The sequence below is a fragment of the Ipomoea triloba genome, chromosome 2 (assembly GCF_003576645.1).
Source record: "Ipomoea triloba cultivar NCNSP0323 chromosome 2, ASM357664v1".
In the NCBI taxonomy this organism is placed as follows: domain Eukaryota; kingdom Viridiplantae; phylum Streptophyta; class Magnoliopsida; order Solanales; family Convolvulaceae; genus Ipomoea; species Ipomoea triloba.
This window is the reverse complement of record NC_044917.1, coordinates 14,643,064-14,666,032: the sequence shown is the minus strand read 5'-3', so window position 1 is coordinate 14,666,032 and position 22,969 is coordinate 14,643,064. Positions and strand designations below refer to the sequence as shown.

General features: G+C 34.4%; 2 protein-coding genes across 2 annotated transcripts; one reads left to right on the top strand and one right to left on the bottom strand.

Moving 5' to 3' along the window:
• Window positions 1-15,201: 15,201 nt before the first annotated feature.
• On the top strand, window positions 15,202-17,782 carry LOC116010797. Its single transcript, XM_031250306.1, has 5 exons — window positions 15,202-16,324; window positions 16,421-16,522; window positions 16,679-16,876; window positions 16,967-17,371; window positions 17,496-17,782. The coding sequence occupies exons 1-5, from the start codon at window positions 15,202-15,204 to the stop codon at window positions 17,780-17,782; spliced, it is 2,115 nt and encodes a 704-aa protein (XP_031106166.1).
• A 2,040-nt stretch (window positions 17,783-19,822) lies between these two features.
• Window positions 19,823-21,760, bottom strand: LOC116004901 (tetraspanin-8-like). Its single transcript, XM_031245104.1, has 2 exons — window positions 21,213-21,760; window positions 19,823-20,282 (listed from the first exon to the last, which is right to left on the bottom strand). The coding sequence occupies exons 1-2, from the start codon at window positions 21,708-21,710 to the stop codon at window positions 19,965-19,967; spliced, it is 816 nt and encodes a 271-aa protein (XP_031100964.1). The 5' UTR covers window positions 21,711-21,760; the 3' UTR covers window positions 19,823-19,964.
• Between the last annotated feature and the right edge of the window lie 1,209 nt (window positions 21,761-22,969).

Here is a 22,969-nt window from a genome sequence, read left to right as displayed (position 1 = left end):
ATAAGTCCGATAGCCCGAAATTAAATGGGCTAGCCCAAATAATTTTAATAAATATATAAATTAATAAATTTTAAATAAATATAAATATATATTATATATAATTAATAAATAAATATATATTATAAATAATATATATATATATATATATATATATATATATATATATATATATATATATATATATATATATATATATACAAATTCAGAACAAATTCAAGCCATTGATCCAATAGATCTAATGGTTGAAATAAACAAAATTTTGTAATATTTATGAAAATGGCCCGCTCATTTAAAAAGTTTATAATATTTATGAAAATGACCCCACTCATTTTTTACTTAATTTCTCATCCGTCAGATCTTGCAGATCAATGGTTTGGATTTGTCCTCATGTTTTCACTTGGGGCATAGTTCTCATATGATTAGGATTCTATATGAGAACTATGCCCCCAAGTAAGAACGTGAGGACAAATCCAAACCATTGATTTGTAAGATCTGACGGATAAGAAATCAAGTGAAAAATGAGCGGGGTCATTTTCATAAATATTATAAACTTTTTAAATGAGCGGGGTCATTTTCATAAATATTACAAAATTTTGTTTATTTCAACCGTTAGATCTACTAGATCGATGGTTAGATCAATGGTTTGGATTTGTCCTTACGTTCTCACCTGATTAAGGACCTCTATATATATATATATATATATATATATATATATATATATATATATATATATATATAACTGGATCAGACAAAGTTTCAAAGATCAGATGACTTCTCATAAAACACATAAGTTTTTTGGACGATCAGACAAGGTTACAAAGATCAGACGAATTTTCAAAGTCAAAAGAAGTTTCAGAAGAACAAATGAGGTTTTATTACTCGGGCGGGGTTTCACAAGCCGAGACATAACCCCAAATGGCATCCTTTTTGGCGTTGGATCCTAATGAGGGAATGCATGAAAATGGATACGTAGAAAGGAAAAGCGACCAGCGGGAGTCCCTTTTTACTATGGGTAAATAATTAGTCTATCAGTCAATTTTGGCTTATTTAATCACTATTAGTTGTTTGATTTGATTAAAAAAATTAATATAAGTGTTTGGTTAATAAGCTTTTTGTAACTCCAAAATACTAAAATTTAAAAAATTACTCAAAGCAGCATTTTCAATTATGAAAAAAAATTATACCAAACAACTATCAGCTAATAACTAATTTACCAAATAGCTTTTTACAATCAGCTAATGTTATCAAATAATCATACTTTCTAACCCATTCAGCTATTAGCCATTTACCAAACAGTAAGTAAAAACGGTCTCATGCAGTCCGTTTGAATGTTTTTCAAAGAAAAGAAAAAAGTATTGTGACATGTATACAGACATATAATACACGTATTTGAAAGAAATTCATGGCAATAATTATTTAAGAATTTATATTTTAATAATTTGAATTAGTTATAATGATTGGTAATGATTAGGAGCGAGCGCCGATTCGGTTCGGGTGATACTCGAATTTTATTTTGGATATCTAAAAATTTCGGGTGTGTTTTTGACATCTGATACCTGAGTCAAAATTAATTCGAATATGTTCGGTTCGACTCAGATTTCGAGTGTTAGTGCGGATAATTCGAATTACACCCACCCTAGTAATGATTAAATAATCATGATTTTGGTACAAATTTATTAGAGATGGCCTCTAACTATTTCACAAGATTTTAATTATTTTTTTTCTATGTTCATGGATTAATTTAGAGTTTTTTTTCGAGTTCAATAACTTAATTACACGTGGTAGTCGATATCAACCGAAACCAGGTAGTAACCTGCTAAAAATGTTAATTGCAACTTTTTTTCCGAGTCTATTGACTAATTTGGGACTTTTTCAAGTTCAATAGCTTAATTTCTATTTCTAAAATAGTTCTATGGCTTATTTGTACCTTTTCCCATAAAAAAAAAAGTCATAATAGTCATTTTAGGGATGTACTTGAGACTAGGGGTATGTAGGACTCAATAAATTTTCAATTAACCGGCCGACCCAAAAAAGTTCGGTTAACCATTTTTTAACAGAACTTTTTCAGTTCGGTTAATGGTTAAATGTTTTTTAAAATTTTAGTTAACGGTTAACTGGGTTCGAAACTTCGGTTAACATCACTATACATCTGTGATGTTGTTATGGTATTATTTTTGTATATTTTGATTTATTATTATATGTATTATTTTAATTGAATTTATTATTAGATCATCAGATGTATTATTTTTATGATTTAAAACTTTAGTTTAAAAAAGTTCAATTAATCGATCAATTAACCAAAAAAACTTCAGTTCGGTTAATTCGGTAATACAAAGTTCGATTTAATTAACAGTTAAAGCTTTAAAAATTTCGGTTAAAACGATTCGGTTAAAATGATTCGATTAACCGAATGGTTAACTGACTGCACACCCCTATTTGAGCGACGGTCTCTAATTCATTTAACAAATTTCTTAGAGACTACCACCCCGAAAAATTTCAAAACATAAACATTTGCGAACAAATAATAAGCTCTTTATTTTATTCAAAACAACATATTCTAGCTCATCAACCAAGGCCTACAATCTCTCTAAAACAAAAATAAATAAATAAATAAATAAATAAAATAATAATAATAAAAACCTCCCTATAGGTTAAAAGCTACTAGAACTACCCTTATATATACTCTGCAATACGTATAGTATACAACATAATTTTAAAAAGCAAACGAAAAAAATAAAAAAGAACAAAAAAAGGAAAAGGAAAAGGGTCGACACACTGACAGCAAATATGTTATCGGAATATAATTGTATATTATTGCAGTATGATAGTACAATGAGTAGTTTTTAGTGTTAGTACAGTAGTGTTGTGTGTAATAAACAAAAGTGTCCCCCGCCTTCCTCCTACAACATGCTTCTACTTATACTTCAGTGCAACGATTCTTCTTTTACGAGTTGTAACGGTCATCATGATGACATTCTTGAATGCGAAGTGGAGCTTTTGGCAATGACTTAAAGAGTTGCAGTCCTTGGTTGGGCTTAATCTTATCTTCCGAATTGTTGTTCGCAAGGAACAATTCCAGAATATGCTCAACACATTTCCAGTAATGCGTATTTTAAATGACCATGACTTAATTGAAGAATATGCTCCAGAGTTAATGCATGCTAGGGACAAAGATTTATCCTCAAAACTTGAGTTAGAGCTAACAGAAGAAGATCTCTAGGATGATGAGGTTTGTTTAAATGTGTTGGATTTGTTAGCAGTATAGCAATGGAAAATGAAAAGTAGAAACTGTTGTATTGATGAGTAGGGAAGATTACAGAGTGAAGAAAAATGAAGAAGAAGACTGTATATATGATCAACAGAGGAGACGGACTGATATATGCTATGAAATTACTTTGGTGCCCTTTTGTCCTTTTCTTCATTATGCATGATATCCTCCAACACCCCCCGGTAAGCTGGACATGCAAATCTTTTGTATGTTCAGCTTAGAATGGAAGTGAGAGAGAGAAGATACTTCTTCAGCTTGAACAAGAATGCCTTGACATTTACTTCTTGGGAGTGTTATCCTTCTCTGCCTTCTGCGACTTGGCCATCACCTCTGCCTTCTTTTGCTTTATCAAATACAAACTTTGCAAGCTTTGGAATCACCTCTGTATCTATTTCTGATTCAAAGGTGAAATCAAGTCGGATTGGGGTCTCCTTCAATGCCTCATAATTGATGATAACACCATTGTGAACAACCAAGAAGTCATTTCCAACACCAGAGATTTGAGGATGACTATTACTAGGTGCTGTCTCCCCATGAATGGCCCATCGGGTATATGCTATCCCAACATGAATAGAAAAAGATTGTTCCAAGTTTAAATCTGTAGAGAATGAATGCAGAACGAGCACTGTCTGAACCATTAACTCCAAGGACAGGAAGCAAAGCAAATAATACAACAGCATGTCAAATTGAAAGATATCATTGGAAACCACTTGGCCACCTTGCAAATAATAAACCAATATGTCCATAATTTCTTGAACCTCTAGGTCCAGACCTTCAACTCCAACTGGTCGACCCTCATTAAACACATCCAGATCTAAACCAATATCAAGTACAACATACAAAGGAATGTTTACTGCATGAGCATTAATAACATCTAAACCATCAAGGTCTGCAACACCAATTTCTCGTGCAACACTACCTTCAACAAAATCGAGCAACACACAGATGCTCTCCATGACTATGTTCTTTGGCTCCTGCTCATTTAAGTAATATCGAAACAAGTAGGCATAAAACTCCACAAAGTTTGATGGTCTTTTAACCTTTTGCTTTTCAACTTGCATTTTCCAAACAAGCATTAGAATCTGAATATCAATGTGGTCTACCTCCAAATCTGAACAGAGTGACTTACTACCTCCAGAGTTCTGCCTTGAGAACCATGGCTGCTGAGAGCTGTGCTGCTGTACAGCGCTATTAAAACTGGTTTTCTCTGAATCTTCAGGTTGATCGTTCTCGCTAAATGCCTTGGAAAATACGGTGAAGGAGAAGCCTAAGCTAGCACGGGAGGCACCTCTCAGAACGAAGCCGCAGCTCACGACATCCAAATCCAGTTTCATTTGAGCACTTCTCAACTTCTGGATATGAGTGCTTGTGCCGGCGACAACAACATCGATTTCATCTTTCTGTTCTTCCTGTTCCTCCTCATCGTCAAAGACGAACCTGCGGCGGCGGATTTTATTCACCGCCGTGAGCTCCTCGCCATTGCCTAAATTCTCCGCTTTATCCTCGATTTCCTCCGAAGAGTTGTCGTCTATTTCCACGGATCTGCTCCAGGAACGACAATCGAAGGCTATAAACAAGGGATTAACGAGCACTCTGCTCGAAATCTTCATGGATCTGCTCCATGAACGCCATTGCTCGAGGACTAACGAATTAGGAACGACGATGGCCATTGATGAAGGATTAATGAGCTCTGCGCTCTTCCTTTTCGCGAATCTGCTCCGCGAACTCTGATTAGAACCTACAAACAGATTGACGAGCATTTTGCTCAAATTCTTCACGGATCTGTTCCATGAAGTGTAGTTGAAGGCTTTAAACAGCAGATGAATGAGCATTCTGCTCGAATTGAACAATGAATCCTGGTTTAAGGCTTTGAAGCCATCGCCACCTCCTATGGCAGCGCCATATCCATTGCGCCTCTTCAGGATCCTCACGGCAGTGTAGAAGCTCCTCCTTAACTGAAAGGAAATTTTCGAGGTTACTCCTCTGTGGAGTAACGATCCACTGTGGATCAGTCGCCAACGACGATTGCGCAGCTCTGCGATCTTTAGGAGTCGTCTCGCCGGTGCCGGAAGCTGTGGCGGCATAGTTTCCTCACCGGCGAGCTTTGATACCATATTAGATTGTGCACTATGGTGAAGACGAAAGCAAAACTGAATATTATTGAATGGAAAAATATTTGTTACAGACTAAGATGAAGAGGAAGAATGAATAATATGTTATGCTCTGTGTATTGGAGAACTTATATACAAGGAGGATAATATCCACAATGAATTGAATTTACTTTGGTATCCTTTTCATCTTTTCTTCCTTACGCATGTATCCTCTAACACCCCCCCGTAAGCTGGGCATGCAAGTCTTTGTATGCCCAGCTTAGCATTAGCATGTCCAGTAGCACAGCAACATCTTGCAACCTATCATAAGACTCACTCTTTTTCACCTTTTCAAAGGTTGCACGTGTAATCCCACATGTATCCTCTCCTTCTGCATCTTTTTCATGCTCACTTGAAGGCTCATTCAAAGCAGAAGGAGATTGCTGCTCTTCATTCTGTGGCGGCTTTGTTGTCATAGCTAATTTTGATCTTTGTTTTGGTGGGGCAGTAGGTTGGTGAACTCTAGAGCCTTGCATTTGTGGCTGAGGAGCAGAGGAAAATGATTTGGATGAAGTTGATTGTGAAACAATAAACTGGAAGATGTCAAAAATTCTGGTCTGACCATAGCTAGCAGCTTTTCTCCAGTACATAAGTGCAATATCTCCAGCTGCAGTCCTCAACTCCATCAAGTTACGAGCAATCTCCATTGGAATCCAAGAAATAAAGGCATCACCAATCCTCCCAGAAACTGCCATTGTGGCAACTATGATCCAGTACTCTATATTAGTAGCTTCTTTCTCAAATCTCTCAATAACAATTCTTTTGGATTTAACTTCACCTCCAAAAACAATTGCTCCAGGGAACTTTTGTTGAAGTAGGTTAACCATCACTTTACCCATTATTGACTTAAAAAACATCTGATAGCTTTCATTATCAATTCCATCATCTAGTGGAACATTAAGAATAGTTGTAACTGTAAGTATTACTCCTCCATCATCAAGAAGAAGAAACACCCCATTCAAAACCGAATTACTCAAAAAATCATTGGCCATCGCACAAGCTTGGGACACATCCATGTCACATATTAACAAGTACCACATTGCCTCACCAGTACTGAAGACCGGCCTAACTTCTCGCAGAAGACAAACTAATTCAGCCAAAACATACTTTTCCATCTGCTGCAAGTTATTAAAATAATGATCCACATGTATATCAAACTCTTGGCCATTCCTAAGAAATGCCAAAGTATTATCCACTAAATTTGACACAATGTCCTTATGCCTATAGCAGAAACCAGTTTTACTCACAGGAAGCAACACAACCATATCGGTCAGTTTATCAAAAAACTCTTCAAATAAGTTTGCAAAAGTTTTTGATTCTTCAACAAAGATATCCTCTATTGTCTCAGATGAATATTTGGATTGAGTATTAAAGATATACTGATTACCAGTGTTAATGATCTCAGCATACTCTGCACATGCTTCTTCGATGTTCGCAGTTGCGACCTTAATCTCGGATCGAAGCTCTCCAATTCGGTTCCTCATATTCGAGATTCTTCGCTCTCCTTGCGATTTCTCAGAAACAAAGTCACGAATCAGAGTTAGAAACTCCCTCTTCTTCCTCGTTCGCCACTGCGGCGACGATACAACGACTACGAGCTCTACGCTCGAGCTTTTCGCGGATCTGTTCTTGGTGAAAATTGTAAATAGAGAACTGATGAGCACTTTGCTCAAACTCTGAATACAAACTGAATCAAACAGGGGATTAATGAGCTCTGTGCTCGATCTCTTCACAGATTTGCTCCATGGAGTACAATTGAAGACGGCAAACTGAGGATTAACGAGCACTTTGCTCGAAATCTCCACGGATCTACTCCGTGAACTACTGTCTATGCTTGATTGGAAGAGCACTGCGCTCAGATTGAAAGGCTGACTTATGCCGATCTATACTCCCTTGCGGAGCGAAAAACCTTTGTCGATCTGTCGTTGGACAGGTAAATCCTCCTTTGAGGCTTTGAATCCACCGTTATCTCCTACGGCGGACATTGTTGCTCCTCTGCGGAGTAATGATCCACTGTGGATCGATAGCCGGAAAAGAACAAGTGGCTCAGTGTCAGCGGTCTCCAGGCTTCGATTCGCCGGTGTCGGAAGCCGCCGCGGCATGGCTCCCTCATCGGCGCTCTGATACCATGTTGGATTTGTTAGCAGTATAGCAATGGAAAATGAAAAGTAGAAACTGTTGTATTGATGAGTAGGGAAGATTACAGAGTGAAGAAAAATGAAGAAGAAGACTGTATATATGACCAACAGAGGAGACGGACTGATATATGCTATGAAATTACTTTGGTGCCCTTTTCTCCTTTTCTTCATTATGCATGATATCCTCCAACAAAATGAACTATAACTGTAGAGAATATTTCAAATTATCTTACTAAATGAGTTCTCTATGTGTATAGGATTTTGATGAGGTCAATGAGGCAGAAAGTCCTTTACAAGTGATCCCACATAAACATGATAAGGATTTGGCAGACAACGCAACAGTTAAGAGAGCTCTCATTGATGAGTTTTCAAGTACTCAGAACTCAAAAAAGACAAAGGAACATGCAGTTAAACTTGGGAAGCTGAAAGAATTATTGAAATTATGTGTTTGAGAAATTTAAAACAATTCCTGTTGGTTTTTGTAAGACTATGTTGTTTGAATGTGGTTTGGTGCTCTATTTTTAGACAATGTTTTGGATATTATTCAGCTAACTTTGGACTGTAAGGTTACTCATGATTTAAACAATATCATGTATGCAGTTATTTTTGTTTCAGGATATATCAAACATATTTTTCATAGGCTTTGTTCTCTTTTTTTTTTTTTTTTTTTTTTTTTTTTTTTTTTTTTTTTTTTTTTTTTTTTTTTTTTTTTTGCAGGCACTCGACAATGTTATAAAAACATTGCAAGGTTTATTCAACTAAGGAGTTGCAGACTACTATACATGAAATTAGGTTCAAATCTTGCTGCTATTCACCATTTCTTTCTTTAAATATTCATCTACTAACCAAATTTTACTGTGCTTTTAACGAATAATTTTTTCAAGCAATGGACAAATAATGCCCTTATTACACTACATATTGAAGACTGAACAAAACACATCAGCTATGAACCATGGATATGAGGAGGAAGATTCATACGGCATTTACTTACATGGACAAGGAGCAGCATACTAGCTTTTTCCCAGCTTTACTTCTATTTTCTATTCATGTAACGTACTACAAAAAAAAGAGAACAAATTGTAATTTTTTGCAGTACTCAAACTAATGTTTATTAACAAAACAATGTAATGCAATTTAATATAAAATTCATTTTCTTACCTTGATGTCACTACAAAAAAAATCGTGATTCGCGACGGAAAAATTCTGTCGCGAAAATGCGAAATTCCGTCTCAAATCGCATTTTGCGACGGAATTTTACATTGTTGCAACGGAATCCATTCAATAGTCTCAAGGCTTGTCGTATTTCATTTCGTGACAAAAATAATCCGTTGCGAGCGGTGGCGACGGAAAATGGTGACAAAATATTCCGTCGCAAAGTAGGCGACGAAAATCATTCCGTAACGAGTTCGTCGCGGTTTTGGCAACGGAAATGTTTCTTTCTGTCGTCATCGCGCGAAAAAATACTACGTCGCAAAACTCATATTCCGTTGCATATTTTTGTCGTGAAATTAATTTTTGTCGTGATTCTGTCGCTAACCTTTCCATTGAAAATTTTGTATTCCGTCATAAAATTCCATCGTAAATAAATGACAGAAATCGTTAACTTTTCCGTTTCAAATTTCGTCGTTAGAAAACGATGGAAAGTTGAGTGCTAATGACTCTGTTACAATGCAGTATCTGTTCATAGCTACTTTCTCAACCTACTGAAGCACAAAGAGGCAATAGTTGCCTCCACCGAGGCTCGAACCACTCTCACATGGGTGGGAGTGTAAACCGGGTGCCGCTAGACCACAAGGTTAGTTATAGCATAGGATCTCATATGCAATTTCAATTTTACATTAAATTTTGAAAATTTCCCACTTATAATACCAAATCTAGTGTGAAATTTGACTATTAAAAAGTTATAAACTTTATTTAAAGAATTAAGTATTCTCGCGACGAAAAGAATTACCATCGCGCATTCCGTCACTAAACTCAAACGTGAAACATATCTCTGCGGCAACAAAATTAATTTCTGCTGCTGATTCCATCATCATAGTGCGACAGATATGTAGGCTCATTCCGTAGCGAAAATAAATTTTACTTTAAAAATTAAATATTTTAGTGACGGAATAACGATCGTCGCAAGTTTTGTCGCCAACCTCAAACGTCACATCTATATTTGAGCCAAACATCGCAATAGAATTAATTTCGGTTACTGATTCCATCATCGTAACGCGACAAAAATGTGGGGCGTCGCATTTTTTGTCGCCAATGTTTTAACATATTGGCGACGAAATCGATTTTATCGTCTCATTCTGTAGTGAAAATAAACTTTACTTAAAATATTAAATATTTTAGTGACGGAAAGAACGATTGTCACAAGTTTGGTTGCGAACCTCAAATGTCAAATATGTCTTTGCATCAAACATCGCGACAGAATTAATTTCCGTTGCCGATTCCATCGCCATGACGCGACAGACATGTAGGGCGTCGCATTTCTGTCGCCAATGTGTTAAAATATTAGTGACGAAATTGATTTCGTCGTCCCATTCTGTAGCAAAAGTAAACTTTACTTCAAAATTTTAATATTTTTGCGACGGAAAAAATACCCGTCACAATTTCCATCGTTAGCTTCCGTAGTCAATTCCTTGGTGCAAAGATTACGTTTGGATATTTTCAAATTTGCCTCAAATATTGCAACGGAATTTATTCTTGTCACTAATTCTGTCGTAAAATCGCGATGAAACCATTTGCCGTTGCCTTTCCCGTCGCCATTGTAGTGACAAAACTTAATTCCGTCGCAAAATTCGTCACCAAAATGTGGGCGCCAAAATTTCCCAGATTTTTTCTCACTTTGCGCCAAAAAGCTCTACAAAATTTAATTCCGTCACCATTTCTAACGCAAAATTATGACTGAACATGTTCCGTCGCAAAAACCGTCACGGATCGATAACGGATTATGTTCTGTCGCGATGTTTCCCTCCCGATTCGTGATTTTTCTTGTAGTGTGTTTTCATATCTTTTTTTATTACAAAATCTTTATGACAACATAAAAGTATTCAACCTGCAAAGTAAAGTAAAACAGTTAATTAATATAAGATAATTAGTAGGGAAATGAACATGACAAGAATAAAACTTTCATCACGTGACAACTACACTTTTAATGTCAAGAGAAATAATGTCACATTCAAATTGACTACATTTAGTAGAAATAATGAATTTGTGAAATACTTAGTGGAAAAATCAAGTTCTTTGGATCAAATAAGTGAATGCAAATAAAACATGAAAAGTGCAATCAAGTTTTCTGCAAATTAAACTGCATTTTTGAGTAATGCAACTTATATAGGTGATGGCAACCTATTATATCTGCAAAATAAACTTGCTCGAAAATCATGAAAAATACAATTACTTACCTGGAAAGTAAAGCTCTTATAATCAATTTATAACTCAGTGAACATACTTTTCTCAACAAAACAATTAACTGTAAAATCGAATAATATTTTACTTCATGCCAACTAATGAAACTGATCATCAAAGAACATGCTTACTTCATGCCAACTAATGAAACTGATCATCAAATAACATGCTACATAATGACAGTAAAAAAATGTGTCTTTATTAAAGAGAATTAAGTAGATTACATGTACTCAACTTGATAACACCTACGGACTACACGTTTAGTTTCCTGTCTCAAAAAAAAAAAAAAACTAACTAAAGTATAACTGGAAACTAGTATGGTTATGATTTAATCATACAAATCCAATTATACAACCATAACAATAACATTACCGCACACATTCAACTATTAGTCCCCAAAACTGAGATCAAAATAAATATTTGAAAAACCTATAATTTCAAATTACTGTAACATTATTAGCAGCCATACAACTTTTTGCATTCCACATTTATGAGTTATCAGTATTCAATGTTTTGTTTTATATGTTTTCAAGAAACTGATTACATTCTTCAATAAATCAATCACAACTCTTAATCCATTTACTTAGTATAAAAGGATCTATCAACTGTGTCAGGAGGTGGTCTGCCAAATATCTCTATAAACCAATCTCTGAACTGGACATGAAGAGGATTACTATTTCAGTTACTATTGGTTCTAAGAGACAACGACATCAGCAAAACAAAGGTATTATCATCTTGTTTGTCTACATTTCTACACCAAATAACTCATCCCTACAATTTTGGAGTTATGTAATTTAAATGCATGCAATTTAAATCTGGACGCATACTCAACACATTAAACTGAAATGCTTAAATCAAGCATTTTTTGCAAAATAAACAGATATTTGTACTTTTCAATCTGAATATGCGTGTAGATATAAGCTTAGCCTCATTTAGGTAGAACTAAGATGTGTCCCATATACCAAAATTCTGAGATACACATCTTGAATCTACCTTACCTGCAAAAGAAACGTCAAAAACAACACTGTATTACAACAAAATTATCCAGATCAACATAAATAATGTACATTTATCTTACAATTATACCGATTGTGAACTCAAAATATAGAAACATAAAAAACAATGTACGTATCTGTCTGCAATTTCCAGTTCGGAGGTGAAGTATAATCCAGATATGAGGTCAAAGTGTCAGCTTAGGCAACACCCATCTTTGAATCGAATGCTCAAACGGAAAGATCGATAAAATTGATTTCCACCAAAAGTAATCTTTTCGATCCAAACTGAGATATGGAAATCGTTGTTCACTTTCGAAGTGGGTTAATATTATCGTGGAAATAATATGAAAGGAACACCAAGAACCTAGGCCATCAAAAACCTAGGACAAGCAACAATTTTGATCTCTAGCTTAGGTAGAAGACTGATATGAAGCAAAAATGGTAGAATAGTTTCAGCTGATGTCGACAAGCGTCTAGATAAATGAAGATGATGGTGTATTGTTACATACGTTTATATATATACTGTATATATGAGTATTTCAATAGCGTACATACGGTAGTATATATTACTATATTAGTATTATAAAAAACATAATAATACGTATTTCAGGATTCTTTTTGTTGTCTACTTTATATAAATTGAAGGTATTTGTAATTTTGTATTAATGTAATAGTGAAATTAATAAATGGTTAATTTTGTAGTATAATTGATATAGTTTAAGTGAATTTTATGTGAATTTTATTACATTTTTTTGGTTTTTGGTCTTCATTTTAATTTGTGTTTTTAACAGGAAATGATCACATGATATCTAACGAAAATATTGGAACGCCATGCATACATAATTTTCCGGATCACAATACTCAACGGCAGGTATTTGGTGTATTCCAAAATTCATTATCCACACCGTTAAGTGTGGTTAATAATGGTAAGTACACTATGTTTTCAAATTATTATTTACAAGATTCACATTAATATAAAAGCTAACCTTTGTTTTATTTACAGATTATTCGTTTGTGTAGTCGACCATACGGGGAAGATCAAATGAACAAATGACACATTCATTACCTTTAAGCAACATTTCAAATAGTATGTTGTCTAAACATAACCTGTGAAAAATTTACAACTTAGATAAACAATGATTTATAATTTTTTATTAATTAATTTTTATTAATAAATTAGTCATGTCGGTCCGTGATAAATCACTTCCAACCAAGCGCTATGTCCAAGCATTTGACTTAAATTTGACACCTCAAATGAACGAAAATATACACGGTAATCTTTTAATTTTAACTGTATATACAAAGTCAAAAATAAATTATTCGTAAACTTATTAATTAAATTTCTTCTTTATCATTAGGCTCGAAGGATAATGGTTGTGTCACAATTGATAATGAACAAGCAATGAACACAAGAACGACTACCCAAGCAATACCACATGGAAGGAATTTAATTTCAGATTTTGATAATTTGGTTGACCAAAATGAAACAAACATTTACCCAAACAATGGTGAGTTTCAATTTTCAATAATGACAATATTTTTATTCTTTATCACCATACTCTACCAAAACACTAATTTAATTTTACTTTTTTTTTCCATTTCAGTTGAATATTTAGACTTTGGCGACCCAGAATATAGTTGCGAACATTGTAATTCAATCTTTTGGTACAATGAAAGGGCAAGCAATTCAAAATCAAACACTTCTCCAAAGTATTCATCATGTTGTGTAAATGGGAAGATAAAAATGTCATTAATGATCAAGCTTCCCAAAAAGTTATATGATCTTTTTTTTTGTTACAAGTGATAGAAACAAATGTTTCTTGCAAAATATAAGGTCATATAACAACATGTTTTGCTTCACATCAATGGGTGGTAAGATTGATAGGACGGTTAACAATGGTTCAACACCACCTATATTTCGTATAAATTGTCAAAATTTCCATCGTATTGGAAGTTTATTACCAACAAATGGTGTTCAACCAAAGTTTGCACAACTTTATATTCATGATACGGAAAATGAAATTCAAAATCATATCAACTCTGTTAGGTATAATGTTTATAACTAACTTACTTTTTTTTTTCTAATTTAACAATATATTACAACAATAGTTCACTAACGATTATAATTTTAATTCTTATAGGACTGAAAACGATAAAATGAATCTACACGTTGAAGTAGTTAATGACTTTAAAGATGTTTTGAATTGTTATAATGTTTTGGTTAAGTCTTTCCGTATGGCGAAGTCATTTATTCATTCCAACCCACAAGGTGAAATTAAAATGAGGCTTATTGGTAAAAGGAGTACAGATGCAAAAACTTATTCATTACCAACTGCTTCAGAAGTGGCAGCTTTCATTGTTGGAGATCTAGACCCTACCATGGGCGAACGTGACATTTTGGTAGAGAGTACATCTAGAGTACTAAAAAGAATAAGTGAATTAAACCCATCATATTTGCCATTGCAATATCCAATTTTATTCCTATATGGTGAAGATGAGTTTAGGGAGGATATACTTTTCTCAAGAAATGTTGCTGCAAATACTTTCGCAAGAAAGAATGTTTCACAAAGGGAGTATTTTGCTTTCCGTATCCATGAAAGGTTGGATGAGATCTCAACTTTAATGTATGCTAGGAGGTTGTTTCAACAATTCTTAGTTGATGCGTATACGATGGTAGAATCTTCTAGGCTTATTTACATAAGGTCAAACCAAAAAGCTTTGAGATGTGAGGCATACAAAGGACTTTCCGATGCCTTGACGCGAGGTGAAGTTGAACCTAGCTCCCAAGGGAAATGAATAATATTACCCTCAAGTTTTACAGGCGTAGCACGGTACATGATACAAAATTATCAAGATGCAATGGTTATTTGTCGGTTTGTTGGTTACCCAAACATTTTCATTACATTTACATGTAATCCTAAATGGCCTGAGATTCAATGGTTTGTTGAAAAAAGGAACTTGAAAGTTTAAGATCGACCAGACATTGTGTGTCGTGTTTTCAAAATGAAATTGGATTCTTTGATAAAAGAGTTAAAAAAAACGGAGAATTTTTGGTCGCGTTAAAGCAGGTAAATTTTATAGTTGTAGATTTTTTTTTGGTCACTATATTTACTATATTTCTTAATGAAGTCTAATTATAAATATTTGTTCTACAGTTATATATACAATAGAGTTCCAAAAACAAGAGTTGCCGCATGCTCACATATTACTATTTCCTAGAAAGAAAACAAGAGTTCTCCAACCCGTCTTTCATGGACTCAATAATTTCAGCTGAAATCCCAGATAAACATAGAGACATGGAATATTATCAAGCAGTTGAAGAATTCATGGTCCATGGTCCGTGCGGTCATGCAAAAAGGAATTCACCATGCATGGTAAATAACAAGTATTCAAAGCATTTTCCCAATAAAATCATTAATGAATCCCAATTTGACCAAGATGGATATCCGTTGTACCGGAGAAGGGATGATGGTCGAACGGTAAAGAAAAATGGAATAGAGTTGGATAACCGCTATATTGTTCCACATAATCGGTATCTACTCTTGAGGTTCAAAGCCCATTGCAATGTGGAGTGGTGTAACCAGTCACGGTCTATAAAATACTTATTCAAGTATGTTAACAAAGGTAATGACCGGGTGACTGCAGAATTTTATAAAACCACTATTGATGATACCGGTAAGGAATTGGTAGATGAGATTAACATGTATTATGACTGCCGGTACATTTCAGCCTGCGAGGCAACGTGGCGCTTATTAAGTTTTGAAGTTCAATACAGAACACCACATGTTGAGATGTTGAGTTTCCACCTTCCTGATTGTCAATTAGTGATCTTCCAAGATGATGATAGCATTGACCATGTTTTAAATAAGGAGACTGTTGGACAAAGTATGTTTAATGGGTGGTTTATAGCAAACACAAAGTACCCAGAAGCTAAGATGCTAACTTACATTGAGATGCCTACGAAATTTGTATGGAAAAAGGACATTCGTGAATGGCAACCAAGAAAAAAAGGCTTCTCAGTGGGTCGTATCTTCTATGTCCCACTAGCATCAGGTGAAATATATTATTTAAGGTGCTTACTGAACATAGTTCGTGGTCCTACAAGTTTTAAAGATATTAGGACTTTGAACGGTGTAGAGTACATGACCTTTCGAGATGCCTGTTATGCTCATGGTTTACTAGATGATGATAAAGAGTACATTAATGTTATAAATGAAGCCATCTATTGGTCGACAGCTCATTCGATGAGGAAGCTCTTTGTGGTGCTACTGACATCAAGTTCTATAATTAGACCGGAAAATGTTTGGAATGCGGTTTGGAAACATTTATGTGAAGATGTTCAACATAATCAAAGAAGAATCTTACAACAACCAGGTAAAAATTCAAATATATTCTCTTGAATTGTTAATCAATGTTCATGTTATATTATTTTAAATTTTTTTGTTACTTTTATAAATTTGATACTAACAGATGAAGAGAAGAAAAACATGGGTTTGATTGAGTTGGAAAAGATTTTGAAATTACAAAATAAGTCCTTAAAAGACTTTCCACAAATGTCGATTCCAAACATGGGTAACTCTAGGTTGGTTAGTAACAGATTGCTTTTCGAGTAGTTATCTTATGATTGTGATGTCTTGAAACAAGAAGCGGAAGATTTGGGTTCTAAACTAACTGGTGAGCAAAGAGTTATATACAATACAGTGCTTGAAGACATTTCATGTAATCTAGGTGGTTTATTTTTTGTTTATGGGTATGGTGGAACTGGAAAAACTTTCTTATGGAGAGCGTTGTCATCGACATTGCGTGCTAAAAGGCAAATTGTTTTAAATGTTGCGTCAGGTGGCATAGCATCTTTGTTGCTACCAGGTGGACGAACTGCTCACTCAAGATTTGCAATACCAATTGCAATCAATGAAGATTCAACATGTAATATTAAATAAGGTAGCCATTTACCAGAAAAGACGAGCTTAATTATTTGGGATGAAGCACCCATGATGCACAAACACTGCTTTGAAGCCTTAGATCGAAATATGAGAGATTTGTTGCGATTTATTGACCCAAATGGTTCGTCAAAGACATTTGGTGGAAAAACAGTTGTACTCGGTGGGGATTTTAAGCAAATACTTCCAGTTGTGCCTAAGGGAACAAGACAAGATATTGTATCTACAGCGGTTAACTCATCTTATATGTGGAATAGTTGCAAAGTTTTAAAGCTTACAAAAAACCTGTGCCTCAACTATGTTACGCATGGGGTTGATAAACAAAAGCTAGAAGATTTTGCTAATTGGATTGCTGATATCGGAGATGGAAAGACTGGTGGAACAAATGATGGATATGCAGAAGTAGAAATCCCAAAGAACATGCTTTTACCGTCTAATGGGGATCATATTTCAACAATTGTGAAAAGCATATATTTCCGATGTTTGTTAATGGGAATTCTAATCATACTTTTTTGGAAGGCTGTGCTATGAATATATGAGTGCGTTGCATACTTCTGAGAGCAGAACATACTTTAGTTGTGACAATGTTTGCAAAACCGATGCAGATAATGGTATACTTGGTGACGTACACACCCCGGAATTCTTGAACGGTATTATAGTGTCAGGTTTACCAAACTATACATTGAATTTGAAAATTGGGTCATCAGTTATGTTGATGAGGAATATTGACCATAGTATTGGTTTGTGTAATGGTACTAGACGGATAATCACCAAGTTAGCTGACCGTATTATTGAGGCCGAGATAATGACTGGTGCTAACAAAGGAATAAAAGTTTTGATTCCAAGAATGTCAATGTCACCATCCGACCCAAGGTTGCCCTTCAAGTTTTAACGAAAACAATTTTCATTGATGTTATCATATGCAATGACCATTAATAATAGTCAGGGTCAAACTTTGTCACATGTAGGATTGTTACTAAAGAAATAAGTTTTTGTACATGGACAGTTGTACGTTGGTGCATCTTGGATTAACAATCTCGATGGTTTAAAAATATTAATTGTGAATGACTCAAGGAGAAGTTCTACAACAACCACTAATGTTGTATATCATGAAGTCTTTAATAATTTGTAATTTTCATTTTTATTGTAATAATTTGTAATTTTCTAATTTTTATTATTGTAATAATAACAAATATCTTCTTTTTGTTGCATTACCAATTGCAGTATAATTTTTTTATTTTTTCTAACTTTCTTAAAATTTGACAATAAATTTAACAATTTTTATACCGTGCAGCGCACGTGCAACTTACTAGTTAAGAAATAAAAGAAAAAAAAAAAAAGCAATGTTAATTTATGAATATATACACACACATAAAGCAAGGGGAATTAAAAAAATACAATAATAATTTTATAAATAATAACTCAAACTTTTAAGTGTATCACACATAATTATAATGTGTACTAGTTAATCTTTAAAAAATGTATAAATGTTTGTCCTACAGACTTTTAGAGACCCGTAAAAAATTTATGAAAATCTAAAAAATTTTATTAAAGTTTAGAAAAATTAATATGAATAATGTCATTATATTTAAAATCTATTGCTTTAAAAATATTTGAAATCTATAAATGTCTTTGACTTAATACACTTTAAAAATCATTTTTTTTTTCAGAATACATGCATCTATTAAATGATAGAATAGGTCTTCACAATTCTCAAATTAAAAATCATTTTAATCTCCATTCATCCCAAATTTTTCTTCTATGTAATTTGATTAAATTCTAACTTAAAATTTTGTCATCATTTATATTAAATATAATAATATAATTGATTTTTTTGCATAATCTTTTATCGCGATAAGACTATAAATTTTATAAAATAAAGTAATCAGTGGAATATTTAGTTAAACCGTGGCTAATTGTTTAATTGGATAGTTATTTGTGCAAGAAACAAAGTGTGACCATGTGCATAACCAGTTCAAAAACAAGTAGAATACATGCAATCATCTTTGAAAAATAGCTTTTTTTGTACATATAAAGAATATGATTGACCAACCCAAACTAAAAAGAAAACCAAGACACAACAAAACAGAAGTGAAAAAATGTATTCAAGAATCAAAATGGAAGCCCCTAAAACTGCTGTTGTTAAGAATTGATGCTCAGCAAGCTCCACATACATACGCTTCACTAACAACTAACTTTACATGCTTCACAGTTAAATTCTATTTTGAAGCTTCACAAAGATATGACATAGGAATCAACTAACAACCAATTCAAACAAAATATACATTTCTAAATAAAATAAAATAAAATAAAATAAAAAACTAGAGCTGAACAAGCAAACAGTAATGATCTAAAATAGAAGCAGGCAAGACACCGAATTTGGAAAAAAAATTGTCTAAACATAATATACATAAATATTTTCACTACCCTACAACTAACATACAAATTAAAAGAAAAAAAAAATCACAGACAAATTTTTGTCTCACTTACAAACGCACCCAAAGAACAAATATACCAACAACAAACAAAATATAAAGAAAAATCATACCAGGGATTACACGGTTGCTTAAAAGTTTTTTCGAATGAAGATGAAGGAGGATGCCGGTGAAAGAGTTGCGGAATGAGGATGAATAAAAAAAAGGAGATGAGAAAATGCCAAAAAGGGTTTTAATTGGAAAGAGTAAATGATGTCATTTATTTAAAATAATAAAGATAAAAAAAAGAAAAAGAAAAAATAAATTATAAACTACTAGTTTATTTTTTAAACGCAGCTAAGTATTAAATGTATTCAATGATATTTAAATGTGGTATCAATATCTACCTCTCTAAAAAAAATGTGTGCGGCGCTTAGCTTTCATATATCACTAAATGCCATGCACATGCAAGGGAATTTAGGTAGGAATTAATTGCAGTATAAGGGTGACAATATATATGTGTGTAATTGCAAGTGTTGATAGAATGGATATATTGATTTGAGTTTTCCGGCATAATGACAAATAAAATCAAATCAAATAATGAATAAACATGAGCAAATGATGATGATTCTGATGAGACAATATGATTAGATGATATCATCATGGGTAGAAGCCTCCTCTGTACTTGTCGTATCTGCTTCTACTGTTGTTCTTGAGAGCACAGCATCCAACGGAGTAGACGACGAGGACGAAGGCGAGGATGCAGGAGTTGATGATGGCCAGTTTCTTCCACTGTTTCCGGAGGTTTTCCAGCACCGCCGTCTTGCAGGACTCGCACTCGAAGCACAGCTCCGTCTGGACGTTGCTCCACTTCTTGCAGTCTTGGTGCGGCACCGCCGGCCCCGCTTTCGGCGTCGTCCAGTAGGTGGCGTTGTGGAACTCAAAGCCGCAGTAAGTGGGCGGCTTGCAGCAACCCGACTGCATGCAACCATGCCCATGCATGCATCAACTTAATTATCACATCCATATATAATATAAGGAAAATACTTGGCGACTCTCACTTTATACTCCCAATTTGTACTCCTCACATGCTTTTGATGTAGACACTTTTTATGGAACCACATGATAAAAATAATAAATTTCTGTTTGCCACCTCAGAGAGTAGAAATAAGGAAGTAAAATTTGGAGGTATGTATAATAGAACTCATAATATATTCGGTTCACCCTTGAATGAATCAATTCTCTATATATATATATGGGGAGAATGACTGAAATGTACCATTTTGTGGGAGAAGTGATCAGAATATGACACTTTTCAAAGTTGTATAAAATAGAGAAAGATCATTTAATTTGCTACTTAAGCGTAAATGAATTTCTAAAAAATTAAAAATGAATTTTTATTTCACTAAAATAGGATAAAACGCATGTCCCGCATGTGTATCTCATGTCTGGTCTAGTACTCGGGAACATGAGAAACTCATGAGGGACATGCGTTTTATCGTATTTTTGTAGAAAAAAAAAAAGAATTCATATTTTGACAAGAAATTTAAATAGTGAATGAGTTTTTTTTTATATTTTGTATATCTTTGAAAAGTGTCATATTCTTGTCTCTTCTTTAACAAGTGGTATCATCAGAACCACTAGATCATTGTCTACAGGTGCAAAGAATGGTCTAGTACCTTAGACTCTCGAAAATGTGTGATCGATTTAGTATCCTAACTCTCAAAAATGTATGACAATGTATAAAGAAATAAAGTTCAGAGCCAAGGTGGCAAGTGCATAGGGTGGTCCAGGCCCTTGTCAAAAATGTGAGAGGTTGTATAAGAAAATAAAATTATTTCTCCCGTTACTAGTTATAAACTAGATAAACATTTGGTATATATATGGAGCTGCAGATTACGCACTGACCTGAGTAGCAGAGAGGCTATGCTTGTAAAAGTCAGCGTTCTTGCCGTTGGCGAGATGCTGGCAGAGCTGGATATCTATCAAGCAGCTCTTAATCTGATCCCAATTTTGAGCATTCACAACATACTTCTGCAACCAATGGGAGTAATCCCCGAGGCGAGCGTCCTTGTAGCCCTTGCCGGAGAGAGCGGTTCCGACCCGCTTGTTGGTGATGATGATGGTGAAAAACAGGAAGCAGAGGACGCCGAGGATGATGAGGAACATGACGGTGAGATATATCCAGAGAAAAAAGGAGACGCGGAAACAGGAGCCGATCAAGCCGAGCAAGGAGACGACGAGAAGGGAGAGGCCTAAGATGACGAACGGCTTCTGGAGGACCTTCTGGCACAGGGTGGCGCTAGGGTTGAACTGGATCCATACCGCCGCGCCGATCCCTACGACGGCGACGATTAGGGTGAGGAAGTTGAGGAAAGCGATGATCGCATTGCTCACGCGAACCATTTCAATTCGATCAAATCGTCAGGAATGATCCGATCCGGGAATAGATCAGATTAATTAAGAGGCCGGGCCGGGAGATCGAGCTAGCTTTAGCCCTAGATATCTGATGGAATATAATTGGGATTTATTTGATGAGGGAGGAAGAAACTATGATCATGCGGTGATGAAGAAGAGATAGATGGCGACCATAACTGCTTTCTTTCTTTCTCAGACCAAAACGTAGGAAACCGTTATTTAATTCAATTATGCCCTTCGGTACGTTGAATCTATACTCGTTTCGCTTTCGCCCTCCATGTTTTACTAATTTACCAAAATGCCATTTCATGTTTCGCCCAAATGCAACAAATGTCAAATCGACTCCTAAACATTATTCAAAAAGTTAATTATTAAACCCTTAAACATTTAAAAATTGTAATTAAACCCGTCAAATCAACATGTTATTTTGGTTCATTAAAATCTAAAAAATCGATTATTGCAAGTCACTAGGGTTCCGACGACCCTCCAATGCTACCCGTCAAATCAACATGTTATTTTAGTGCATTGAAATCCAAAAATTTGATTATTGCAGGTCACTAGGATTCCGCAGACCCTCCAATGCTATTCCAATCACATTCTGGCCACTCCATTGTCGCTGTTGCCATTGAAGAAGGTCGTGGTCGCCTTCTCAAGTGAGAAGGCGACTGGTCTCCAGTGTTTGTCGCCGGAATGTGGTCGGAATAGCACGTAAGGGTTACTAGAACTTTTAATGTACCAAAATAACATGTTGATGAACTTAATTGTAACTTTTAAATATTTAAGGATAGAATTGACTTTTTAAGTAAAATTTATGGGTCTATTTGACTATTTTCATTCAATTCAATTCCCTTAGTAATATTATTCCCGTTCAATTAATTAACAATTTTCATGTTAGAAATCCAATGATTTTGTCCTAATATCCCATAAATAAATTTAGAATGAAATTATCTTTTGTCGATCTACTCTTTTTTAGTAATCTTATTTCCACTTCAATTAACAATTTTCATGTTAGAAATCCAATGATTTTGTCCTATATTTCTTTACCATATGTCCATATCCCATAAATAAATTTAGAATGAAATTACTTTTTAAGACAGAAGTCTTTAAAATGTTTTCATGTACTAAAATTATAACATAATAATTGTCAGATCAATTGATGTTTTCAAAGATTTATTTCTCATTATGACTATCCAATTAATAATTAATAGATCAGCATTTTTATTTCCCATATAAGCACCAAGTTGGAT